This window comes from Brachionichthys hirsutus, chromosome 22, assembly GCF_040956055.1.
Source record: "Brachionichthys hirsutus isolate HB-005 chromosome 22, CSIRO-AGI_Bhir_v1, whole genome shotgun sequence".
In the NCBI taxonomy this organism is placed as follows: Eukaryota; Metazoa; Chordata; class Actinopteri; order Lophiiformes; family Brachionichthyidae; genus Brachionichthys; species Brachionichthys hirsutus.
Window position 1 is genome coordinate 6811113 of NC_090918.1, and position 13044 is coordinate 6824156.

A 13044-nucleotide genomic window follows, 5' to 3' on the forward strand; every position below is an offset into this window, starting at 1 on the left:
ACCGACGCCGCGCTACAGATCTTCGTGTTTGACCGGGCTTTGGTCGGAGAAACCTTGCTGCATTCTCCGATTATTTTTAGGTCCATTTATATTTTGCTGTTGTCAGACAAACCTCACATCTGTGTTTAGCAGCGTGGAAAGGAACGCTTGTTTTTCTTTGCGAGTTTTCCCATGTATATATTTCAAATTCTATAATGACGGCTCTATTAGGTTTTATGACCCTGCAATCACTAAAATTAGATGAAGAGTTGAAGGGGAGGGGGGGGGACATATTGGGCTTTTTACTACGACAAAAGTGCATATTTGATTTTATGGTGCTTTTAGTGCCCTTTTAAAGGACTAGTTTGACTCTTTTGTTCTTGGCGGGAGTTAAATGAAGAAATCGATACCGCTCTTCACAGCTTTAATATGAATTTAATATGAACCTGGATTAGCCTAGCTTAGCATACAACTGGGGAAACTCCTAAAAGGACAAATGATTGCAAGGTGAAATTCTTTCTTTGTTTTTGTGTATCTTTACAGGTGTGTTTTGAGAATGTACACGCAGTTATTGCCCCTCTTGGGTATTAAAGCACCAGCAGTAATGTTTTTATATACCATATACATTCCACAGACTTGGAGTCAGTACATCTCTCTGACTTATAGCATAGATATGGATGAGTGCGTTTTCCCGAGTGTGTCTTCTACCTCGCGGTCAGACAGGTCAGCCTGCAGCTGGGAGACTTTCTCCTTCAGCTCCTTCAGCTCCTTCTTGCTGGACTCCACCTCCTCGCCTTTTTCTTTATCCTCCCTCTCCCGGTGCTCCTTCAACCGCTCGATGATTCGCTCCTGGGTATCGAGGAGGAGGAGAGGAGTAAAGAATGTAAGTTCGAAGAATAGAGACGGACAGACTCCAAGAGTTATTCACGGTCGCTCAATATCCAGTTTCTATACTAATAACAGTTGGATTAAACTTTATGTGCATGGGAACTCTGACAGGATCCAATAGCCAACAGTGATTTTAGACATGTAATACGTTCTGGCACAAGACATGATATTCACAAGCACTAAAGCGCTGCAGATCCTTTCTAGCTATAGAACAACACTTCCGCCAGCTCAAGGAGAATAGTTCACATCCATAAAAGCAGTGCGACAAATTGGTTTAAGGTCAACTGAAGAAGAACGTTTTTAATATGCCATTAGCCAACAGATCTTTATTGTTATTATCTTTAGTAATTATTTATATGCTAAAACGTTTCATCATAAAAAAAGTCCGGTATATTAACAAGTTGGTTTGTTAACAGTAAAATGAGGTTTGGATTCGATGGTTAAAATTAGAGGTGGGGCTAATATGATGACTGGACACACAAATAGATACAATTTATTCTGTATGTAAAGAAGAAAAAACACGAGTTAAAAACACTTCAATGCAACATGATATATTCTTGCTTTGCTTTGACGGTAACAGAGTGGGAAATAATGTGTCTGGCTAAGAATATGAGCACTAAAATAGAGGGGGGGAGAGAAGCAAGAGTTGGCGAAAACAGGAGAAAATGAAAAGGAAAAGACGTCCAAAGGTACCAAAACAATGAAAATTGGAAGAGATTAAAAAAAAAGGTTTGGGAAAGTTGTTTGAGTGAAGTTAGAGCTGTCGGCCACCACCGCCTGCCAACACTCACATCTAAGTAACACCTTCGATATTAGCCACTGGACAATTGATGGCCTCTGTGTGTGTGTGTGTGTGTGTGTGTGTGTGGGTAACATAATCACACTTTACAGTACAAAAACATGTTCCCATCAAGCACTTCCAAATGGACCGCTGGTGTAAGTGTCACTATTTCAGGGTCGGGTCCCGACTGCGGAATAACAGAACCCTCCGACCGGCAGCCGAGGGTTCTGTTCCCATGTCCGGAACCGTTTACGGTACCTGAATATTCAGACAGTTACACTCTGGATGTTTTCCTTATGCATCCGTCCTGGCGTGCGACCGCGGGTTGGACCGCTTCTAACCTTTCTTCCAACGCAGACTGTGAGAGATTTAATAATGAAACAGCCGATGTGGTTATTAGCTCGTTTCCATTCGTCCAGCCGTCTGGTCACTGTGTGGGCGGCTGGCGGCAGCTCGTGGTGCTCTTATTGATGTAACCTCGCTGCGGCGTTGACCTGAATGTGACTGGCTTCAAGTGTCTATATACGTGTGTGGGTTAATATGTGCGTACCTTCTCGGCCAGAGCCTCCTCCAGTGTTCCCAGCGCCGTATCCGTGTTGGACGTGTCCGTCTGCAAAGACTTGACTCGGTCTTTCAGGCCGCCCAGTTGTTTCTCTTTATCCCTCAGCTGATCCTGCAGGTTCTCTATCTGCAGAGGACGGAACAGAAAATCATGAAGAGATAAAGTTTGTTCTAAACTGGATAATGCCTTATTCCTGGGGATGAGCGACAAATACATAAATAAAAGCGACCTCAGCCGAATCCACGGCTCGGTTCAAGGTGAACTTCGAATATACACTTCCTTTATCTCTTTCTCCTTGCCTCTCTTTGTTTCCTCTCGCAACAATCAGATTCCAGATTAATCTTCTGCTAAAACTAAAAACAAAAAAAAATTGTAATAAAAATAACCAAAGCTCTTGCTCTTTCCTCGAGCCCACGACGGGCGTGCGAGACAGAGCGATGCCGAGCGAAGATAAAGACAGTCAGATTTGTGAAATTCACCAAAAAAAAAATTAAGAGCAAACTTGTAAAATTGACATTTCTCTTTGTTTTTTAACTGAGAGAGGAGAAATGAAGCGAACGACAAAAAAAAGAAGAAGAAAAGCGGGATCGGCGTGTAACCTCTGACTCCGCTGTAGGTGAGGCGCACGCATTTACAGTACCGCCGAGATTGTGCAAGTGTGTGTTCACGGGGCGAACCATTTCCAGCGCCTCATTAATCAAGTGTTCACCTGACAGCTTGACTGACACCTCCTCTTCACACACACTCACGCGCGTGAGTGTGCGTGACATTGAGAGTCATTGAGAGTCAGGGGGAGTCTTTGATGTCAGCTGCACTTCCTGAAAAGGACAAATGCTGGATGCTACACACACACACACACACACTGTCTGTTTTTGTCTTTAATAAGCAAATCTGCAGGAGGAAGAATGAAGCTGATGATGAAAAGGGCAGCCTGCAGTGAAACACGGCAGCTGAACGCCGCTGCTCCGGAGCTGCTTTGCTTCCTCATGGGAAACCTGGAGCGTTCAGAGGGTCGGATGGATTTCATTAAGGAGCAGGAAAACCGAGAACACAACATCTCCTTGAAGATGAAGCTCGGGCATCATTGGATGTTTCAAAAGGAGATCAGAAGAGGTCCAGGATCGTTTCAAAGTCACCAGATTTCAATAAAATGTGACAAATATCAGGCGGGGTTTTGAAGAAGACGAAGTCTTTGGAAAGGGCTAAGATTCCTTGGGAAAACTCCCGGGAAAGCTGCCATTTGTCTGTGCATCCCTTTAGCAGCTAGAGGTTCTCTAAAAAGCGCTGAAAGCATTTGTCGTTAAGAGGTTGAATATTTGAAGCAGCATTTTGTGGCATATTTAACAGGAATAGCAGTAATGCCTGTTTCAACTGTTCCTGTTTGATGTTGTCAGAGAACAGATGATAAATAGTATATTTTGCCAATAAACCTATTATATAATGGCTTTTGAATAATTTTGTATAACAGAATATAAGTTTAACATCAAAGAGATGAGGAAGGAAGATGAAACAAAATCACGGTGATTTTGTTTCCTACCCGACATCTATTGACAGGCAGAAGAAGAGGAGGAGGAGGAGGAGGAGAGCAGGCAGAGGAAGAAGGTATTTCTTGTTCTTCATCATGCAAAAAGGACAGAAATCATAAGCACAGACGAGATAAAGTCGGACTCGGCAGCATCTTTGTCTCGCTCTCACACTTTGGGCTGTATTCTATTTGAAGACGGCAGAGGTCATCATTTATTGAACAGGAGGAATTCATTAGTATGCATCTGATTTCAAACACCCTGTGCCCCCCCGTCCTGCCGGCTTGATTGTCTCTCTCAATTATCCGCTCAATCTCTGCATTCGCTTTCTTGCAAGTGACGAGTGGAGGAACGGAGCGGAAAAAGGGAAGGAGGCTTTTTGATTCCTGCTTTCGCTCATTCAACCACAAGCAGCACACACTTCTGACTCTGTGTGTGTGTGTGTGTGTGGGGGGGGGGTCACATAGCAAAGACATGTGATCAGTCCTGCTCATTCATTTAGCAGGAGAATGAAACAAAGACAAACCACTGAAAAGAGGCGATCAATATGTCTATAGCACCTGTAAATCTCACTGGCTGGGGAGCATACCTTTATGGCTATGTCACTCCCAAACGTCACTCTGTCCTATTGCACCACCTAGTGGCTCAGAAATGGAATAGCAGCATCCTGGTCATAGTTGGCAGCACATAGTCAGTGCTCTTATAATTTCTGGCCAGTTTCAGCTCAGCGGAAGCTAAATTGTTGTAAACATAAAATCCAATTCTCCTTAAATAACTGTGATCTTCGTGCAAGTTTAACTCTGCGTTATGGGAGCGTGTTCCACCTCAGTGTGTGCGTTGATTCAGTGCATATTCTCGTGTGCCTTCTTGCCTTCTTCTGCAGCACGTTCACTTTTCGCTCCTTGACATCCAGCATGTCTTTGAGGTCGCTGATCTCTCCCTGCTGAGTGCTCTTCTCCTCCGTCAACTCTGATATCTGTTGACCCTTCTTGGTGAGGAGGGACTCCTTTTCCTCCAGACGCAGACGGAGAGCATCCACCTGGCACACGTGCGCGCACACACACACACACACACACACACACATATAGGAAGATAATACGTAGATAAGAGGTGGTTTCAAATAAATACGGTTTAAAAAAAAGCATGTCATAGGTAAATGTAAACATAGCAATAAAATAGAACCTCAGTCTGCAGTATGGCGGCTCTCTGCTCCTTGGCACTGAGGGACTCCTTGAGGACGTCGACGTGTTGTTTGCTGTCAGAAAACTGATTGTTTAGAGTTTCCAGTTTGGTCCTGAAAGCTAACAGCTCGCTGTCCTTGCGACTCAGGTCCTGCTTGGCCTGTTCCACCTGACATGAGGAGAGAAGGGCAGGTTTTGGTCATATTAAAATGTGTTACCCGCCACTTCAGGCTCCACCCAGTGAGCACTCAATCACTGCACAGTTATCTAGCATACATTGTTTGGCATGTGAATAAAGCAAAGAAGCCTAAGGCTTGGGGGGCAGCCGGCCTATGTTTTTTTGTTTTGTTCAACCCCCCCTGTTTCTTGCTGTTTTGTGGATTTGTGGATTCCTTTATTTAAAATACAATCAAGAAAAATAAACTTTCATATATATGGATTTTTTTTTTGTCAAAGTAAAACGTCACAAAGACATTTTAGTTAGAAAAGCTGGGTCGACCTGTGTGAGCTGGGTTACCTCACACAGCGCTAAGGCATGGAGTTGGTACCTTGTTCTTCATGAACTTGGAGTGGGACCTGTAGACCTCCATCTGTTTGATCTCCTCCTCGCGCTCCTCACTGCTCAGAGCTCCGTTGGACTTGAGCATGTTCACCTCCTCCTCCAGCTCTCTCATGCCACGCTCCATGGAGCTGATCTTCGCATCCTGGCAGGACGTAGAAACATCCCATTCAGAGGGATCAGCAGGTGTGATTCGCCGTACCGCGTACCGAGTAAAATGAGCTGTGCACGTTTTAGGCAGGAAAAATGACAGTAAGCATGAACTAGAGAAATCGTTTTTCACATTTACCTTCATTTCAATGACCGTCTGTAAAGCCTTGGTCTTGGTGGATTCCGGAGCAGCTTCGTATCTCCTGTGTAGTTCCTGAGGAACACAGACGTCACGATGGTCAGCAGGGGAGAGAGAGCGGCACGCGGAGGGATAGAGTGAGGGATGAGGAAGAAAAGGGCGTGGGCCAGAGCAGGAGGCGTAGGGAACGGGAGGAAAGGGGTGCAGAGAGGGTTGAACGGTGGGCGTGGGCCGAGGAGCAGGAGCGGGGAAGGATGGCGAGCGGCGGAGGGAAGGATGGACCGAGGAAGCAACGACAAAAGATGGATGGTGGGGTGGGCAGGAGGAGGGAAAGATGGAAGGATGGATGGATTGGCGGTGGTAAGGAGGGGAAGGGACTGGGAAGGAAGGAGAGGGACATAGTTGGTGATGGCGTGAGGGCGGGTAAGGGGGAGAGGGTTGAAAGGGGGGAGCCACGTGGAAGGGAGGTGGAATAGGGATGGAGGGAGAAGCAGGAAAAGAGGGAGAGGCGGGAAGGTGTTTCCCTCTGTTGGAGGCGCCAGCTATTAGCCTCCTTGGATCGATCCGTCCATCCCACATCGTTCCGACCGTGACGCCAATAACTCAGTAACCGTGGTGACACCGGTCCAGCTTCAGACGCGTCCGAACGATCGAATCCGACGGCCTGAATGGATGCTAATTCAATTAATTAGCTCCCGGCTTTAAGTCCTTTATGTTTAAATGAAATTGACGGCAGTCTAGAACATAAAAAACCAAATCGAAATGAAGAAATCCAGTCTTCAAATGCTTCGATATCCAACTAGTATCCTATTTCAATCGAATATTTAACTTTCAAAAAATGCATATGTATATATTTATATATATATGCTAAAATAACAAAAGAAATATATAATTTTCCATAAATTCCATCTATGCCTTTCCACTAATTTACTGAGCGACATGCAATGACATCCTAGCTGTCTGGCTGTCGCTAACACATCTCAAGCCACCAGTCAAATGAAGTGAGAGCAAAGGGGTCAAAGGAAGAAGGGGAAGACTACAAGAGAGGAGGGGAAGAAAGAATAAAGCAGATTATGCATCACTGCCTTTCTATGGCGGAAACACACTTACAAAGACGGCTAACGCACGAGCAAAGAAGCACAAGAGACACATACGCCAAAAAGATAGCGTCCGAGACGTGGCTTTAGGCACTATGGCTACTTTGACTATTCATGCACGATGCACTGATGAAGACATTGCAAACGTACAGTATGCCAGAAAAGAAAAAACGTGATTACATCTTATAAGCAAAAAGATAAGTAATCGTAAAATGTATTCAGCAATAATAAATAAAAGAAGAATCAGTTGACTGGTGAAGTGATGTCACAATCATTTGCCAAACATAAATCCAAGTATGTCTGGATGCATGAATCGGAATAATCGGATAATTGAAAATAGTCTCGATTGGAAACGGTACAAAGAAGATGCATTTGATGTTCCTTCAGAATTCCACGCCAGAAAACATGTTTCAAATGAATCAAGGAACGCTCAAAGGCATCAGTTTGGAACGTTTCAGAGGTGAACTGGGTCACTGGTAGAAAGTTATAGCGTCGTGTTAGGGTATGAAACTGAAACAGCTGAAAGCCTTGACAAGATGAATTATTGGTTCAATATAAAGATTATTACTAGTCTGTATTTTAAAATCAAAACATAAGAAAGAAAATTCATAAATAGTGTCAGCCCTTTATTATAATGTGTTGTCTGCTGTATGTTTCCAATCAAAAATAGGGATTGCGTCCAAACCTTTAACTGGTTCCGTGTTTTGTTTCTGTGTTTTTGTTTTTGTTTTGACGAGACGTGCAGTTGTGGAATGTGGAAACAAATTCTCTCCCTGGGTAAAGAAAAGCCCTAAATCTATGAATAATTAAAAAAACATTTAGTCTCCGTACAAGCTCTGTCTGCTTTAGATTATTTAGGACTGTTTTGAAGAAAAACTCACAATTAAAATTTCGCCAGTCATCCAAAAATTTGAGTTAGAACTTCTGAAGATGGATGTATCCAGGACAGATGTGACAAACAGCATCTCGCCACTAGGGGGAGATGTTGTGTGGAAAAATCAACCAAGGTGATGAGAGTTTGAACAACAGATTGAGATAGAAAAGAGGAAAAGGGAGCAGGAGGAGTCGACAACGTTCGATCGAGTGTGCTTTTTGCGTTTATTAAAACTGAATTCTGTGCTGATAGTGGAAGCAGCCGAGAGCCACACCTCCATATGCCATGGATTTGATTTGCACACGCTAGCATCTGGCTGAAAGGGAAGACACACATGGGAATGCTTGGATGCATTTTTGTTCCTCGTCAACACACACCTCTCTGAGTTGAACCATCTCCTTGTCTTTTTGCTCGAGCAGACCCTCAAGTTGGTGGATGGTCATTTCAGCATCGGCCAAACGTCTCGTTCGTTCGTGGTCTTCCTCGTTCGCCCGTGACGACAGACCTTTACTCTGCAACATCTCCAATAGTTTCTTTATGGATTCATCCCTGTTAGTAAAGACAAGGTTCAAAGGTAGCTGCGTGCGGCATCTTTAAATCACGCCACTTCACCTTGCTCTGTTTGTCGCTACCTGGCGGTTAGCGTGTGTTTCTGTGTGTCTATCCTCAGCTCCATCTCTTCCACGGTCTTCCTCAGGAGGAACAGCTCCTTCACCTGTCGCTCGTACTCCCCGTGGAGGCGAAGGAAGTTCTCCTCTGTCATTTCCTGAGGAGAGAAGGGCTGATTTCCCAGGAGGCCGGCGTCTGCGTAATCGGACTGGAAGAGCTGGCTGAGATCTCGATGGATCCGGAGCTCATCTTGTAAAGCCTGGATTGTGCACTGGAAATGCTGGAGGCAAAGAATCAAGGCATTTTGACTTATCAGCACAATATTGCTTTATTTTTAACAGTAAATTGTGACAGACATGCTACCCTCACTAAAACGTCCTACAATTATGATCAACCTTTCAATGGACTTTAAACCGTGTGTGTGTGATGTCACTACAATGTCCCCAGGCTGCTGTGAAATGCGTCAGGGGCAACCTGAACGGCCGGGTCATCCCCGCATCAGTCACAGAGTGCTTCCACGAATGGAAAAATATTAGCATGAAGGAGAAGCGAAGAACCCAGGAGATTTAAAAAAAAGAAGAAGACAAAAGACAAAGCAAAGACATTAAAAAAAAGGGACAGCTGTTATCGCTCCCTCGCAGCGATCGTTAATCGGCAATGATGAGAAAAGGAACAAGATTAAAAGAGAAGCAGAGAGGGGAATGGGGACAAAGGAAAAGTTATGGAAAAGACAAAAAAGAGAAGGTCAGGATGTGCATCTCCTGCTTTGTCTTGTGTCGAGGTGTAGAGAATACTTTTATATATGAGGCTCTCCATATTGCATCACTGTGTGTGTGTGTGTGTCTGTGTGTGTGTTTGTGTGGGTGAGCTGGTTGGTGTGGTGACTCAAGCTAATCTGACATTTATAGGACATATGTGAAGGAGAAGCAGAAGAAATATTATGCTTCCTATTTATGCATTAAAGAAATGCCTGCAGCCATCATTATATGAAGCATGTCATGAGGCAGGAAAACACACACACGCACACACACACACACACACACACACACTTAACAGGCATTCAAAAGTATGAAGAAGAAAATGTTCTCTCATTCTAACACACACACAAATACAAAGAATGGAACAGAGCGGTGTTGCTCAGAGAAAAGAAGGGCGTAGCTGCATGCATGCACACACACAGACACACATGCAATTCCACACACATTTGTGTACTGCTGTAGAATTCAGAATCACACTTGTGCCAGTAACTATACCCCCGGCACACACAACTGGAATGTAGAGCAGAGAAATGCCAGGCCACGAGAGAGGGAAGAGAAAGAAAGATGAGAGGAGTGAGAGAAAACAGTGTTAGCTGTGTCCATGGGATGAGAGTAGAGAGAGACAGAGAGGGAGTCTCAGAAAGATAAGTGTGCTTCTTTTGGCACTTATCACCGATGACCCCGTCAAACAATTCCTGACACGGGACAGAGCGGGGCGGCCAGCGTGTCCGGAGACATTCGCATGTTGACACAGTGTTGGTTGCGCAAAATGCGTGCAAAAAAAATAAAATAAAAATAAAAGCATGATAAAATATGTTTGTTTCGTATCCGAGGAGCCAGACGGGTCGAAATGTGCATCTGTAACGAGCAACTGTAGAACAACCTTCAAACATCTTCTTGCAATCTTTCACCCTCAAATAACAAAAGATGAAGCATGAAATCAGCAAGATAAAAAGATGACATGGAAAGTTCCTCCAACAAGATGCTTTCATCAGAATCCATTGTTGTGTGTCTAAACAGCATCTTTCTCCGCATCACGCAGTTTTTGTGCGTTCTTCTTCCATATCGAAATCCCTGGGATTCAACAGCAGTGCTGGTGAAACTAAGATGAGCGAGATAACGTGAGAAGAATCTGAGCGTCCCTCTGGTGTTCTGCTAGCGACCCCTACAGGCCGGTCACTGCAATTTCAGGCATAAAAATTTCCATTCAGTTAGAATCGGATCGGAGAGGAGAGGAGAGGAGAGCCTTAAGAATATGTTGGTGAATATAATGACAACCCCCCCCCCCCTCCCCCCCTCGGGATGCTGCTCATCTGTCGTTCAATATTATCCGTCAAACCGTTATTAGTCGTCCGCCTCATCCCTTGTTTATTCTGCTTGTACTGTGTGCGTCACGCTTCCCCCTCCACAAACTGACAAAAACACACTCAAGGATGAACAAAAAAAAACACAAATCGAGCGCACAATAATGCCCACAAGCAGAAATGATGTTAGACAGTGGTCATACTGTGTGCGTGCGTGCGTGTGTGTGTGTGTGTGTAATGACCGTGACTAGTGTGAAAGCATCGCCCACTCAGGCATCAGACAAGAAGCAGATTAACACTGGCTCTCATCTTTCTCTGAGGAACAATGTGGAGGATGAAGAGCATAATGAAGAGAAGGAACGAGAGAAGGAGAAGTATGAGAATGGAATAAAAGGGAGGAATGAGGAAAGGGATAAAATGACAGAACGCTGACCCTCATCAGTCACTGTGTGATGCAACGTCAGGGTCAGCAGAGGGTTTATAGAGCGAAAGGAGGGGGGCGGCAAGAGAAGAAACAATGCAGCCGTCACGTTTATTGAACATAAACACATTACGGACAGATACGCTGGGAAACTAGTCAACAGGTATAATGTGCCAAATATACAAAAAAAAGCTAAATTGAGCATTTTTCATGGTGACTATATTCACTGTATCAGTAAAAAATACATCAGAAGTAAGGGTAAGGAGGGTAGAGGAGCAGAAGGGGTGGAACGAGGCTGTAATTCTGTTCATTCCTCAACAAATCTTCCTAGACCCACTCCTTATAAGGAATGCCACAGGCACACACACACACACACACACACACACACACACACAGACAGAATGAGAAAGTGAGAAAGAGTGAGTGAAAAGTCACAACATCACAGCCTTGATGGAAAAGATGAGCGAGACCCTCGCTTTTCTTTCAAATCCAAACCTCACCATTTACTTCTACTGTAAAACCAACAAAAAGTATTTTGTGAAAGAAGAGCAGACAGAAACGAGCATTAGTACTCTCCCTCTCTGCGTTTCGGTTTTATAATACTCCTGAGTGTGAGTGTGGTAGACTCCTCCCTCCTCTTTTTCTCAGTCAAATCCTTCCCTCGAATCCTTCGCTTTGGTCACTCCCATGCTTCCTCAGTCCATCTGCCGTTCTCTCCCCTGCCATCACTCCCTGTATTGGCCTCTTTTTCGCTACCATCTATCACTTCTTCAGGTTCGAGGACCATCTGTTACTGATGAGCGTGCAGGTGAGAGAAACGTGCACTGCATGTAAAGCACAGAGACACACACAAATGCAATGATAGTTTAAATAAATCGATTCTTTTCTTTTTACTCGTATAGAAGCACTAATGCGTGGACAAACACACAGTCTGCAGACAGCACACACACAGACACACAAGAGATGAGTAATGAGTCATGGGTTGACAAGCAGAGGATGGATAGAGGGGGGGGGGGGGGTAGGCAGAATTATTGTCATTTTATTGAAGGATGTTGAATCTTATATCAAGAACAACAATAGAGAGCTCCATATTTAGAGACCTTGCTGAGCCTGCATGTTGTGATTATTGTTTTATGCTGCTCCTTCTGTATTTTTATAATGCAATTTTTTATATACTGTATTTCAAAACTTTTTCCTCCGCGGTCCAAAGTTCATGTCAGGAGTGGGATTCAAACCCACGCCTCGATCTTGAGACCAGAAGTCCCTTTACTCAGGAAGGAGTCTGTCCTTGAGTCTGGCGCCTTAGACCACTCGGCCATCCTGACAGACACAGCTTGGGTGCTTTGCTATGCTACGTTACACTAGGCTTGAGTACTTTCAGTTTTTGAAAACAATTTCCTCTGCTATCCAAAAGCTCTGTCAGGAGTGGGATTTGAACCCACGCCTCAATCTTGAGACCAGAAGTCCCTTTATTCAGGAAGGAGTCTGCCCTTGAGTCCGGCACCTTAGACCGCTCGGCCATCCTGACTGACATGCTGCACGTTACCATGCTATGTCAGGCGAGGCTATCGTGGGCTATGCTTTGCAGAATGTCATACTGCATCGGGATAATGGGGTGTTCATTTAATGGTCATTTGTAAACTTACCAAATATAAATATATGCATATTTTTTCTTTCTAATTTTACAGGGATCTTCAGGTATTTTTATTATAATGACATTTTCAGGTATTATATTAATCCCACGGTTGAAAATTCTTCGTCTGCTATCCAAAAGCTATGTCAGGGGTGGGATTTGAACCCACGACTCCGTTTGGAGACCAGAATTCCCTTTACTCAGGAAGGAGTCTATCCCTGAGTCCGGTGCCTTAGACCGCTCGGCCATCCTGACAGACACCGCCAGTCTTACAGAACTCTTCAGGTATTTTTTTATTATAATGACATTTGCAATGTTGCCCAGACTGTCTTTAATCATAAACACTAGCAAACTTAGCGTCTCTTTATTTCTTGATGTTTTTTGCCACGGCCTTGTTTTAGAGATGATGATGATGATGATGATGATGATGTGTTCCAGAATGTCAGAAAACCTTTGTAGACAAATGACTCCACACACATCACACCAAACAACTAGAAGAATAACGTCTGAGGTTTATTAAACTGGAACAGTCCCAGATAGATCCTTCAAGTTAGCTAATTTGGTTTTTCGGTCACCTTGTAAATCT

General features: G+C 44.2%; 1 protein-coding gene and 2 non-coding genes across 3 annotated transcripts in view; all 3 read right to left on the reverse strand.

Annotated features, from left to right (window-relative positions):
- LOC137910620 (ELKS/Rab6-interacting/CAST family member 1-like) overlaps positions 1-13044 on the reverse strand; it is a 63794-nt gene that overhangs the window by 47085 nt on the left and 3665 nt on the right. The window contains exons 4-11 of the mRNA XM_068754996.1: positions 8366-8622; positions 8111-8282; positions 5763-5837; positions 5463-5618; positions 4916-5083; positions 4605-4772; positions 2199-2336; positions 688-828 (exon numbers count right to left, since the gene is read on the reverse strand). Coding sequence (XP_068611097.1) covers positions 688-828; positions 2199-2336; positions 4605-4772; positions 4916-5083; positions 5463-5618; positions 5763-5837; positions 8111-8282; positions 8366-8622 — 1275 coding nt within the window. The remainder of the gene's footprint in view (positions 1-687; positions 829-2198; positions 2337-4604; positions 4773-4915; positions 5084-5462; positions 5619-5762; positions 5838-8110; positions 8283-8365; positions 8623-13044) is intronic.
- trnal-caa (transfer RNA leucine (anticodon CAA)) lies at positions 12040-12150 on the reverse strand. The gene is made up of 2 exons: positions 12113-12150; positions 12040-12085 (listed from the first exon to the last, which is right to left on the reverse strand). It is a non-coding gene; the product is annotated as a tRNA-Leu (tRNA).
- On the reverse strand, positions 12243-12353 carry trnal-caa (transfer RNA leucine (anticodon CAA)). The gene is made up of 2 exons: positions 12316-12353; positions 12243-12288 (listed from the first exon to the last, which is right to left on the reverse strand). It is a non-coding gene; the product is annotated as a tRNA-Leu (tRNA).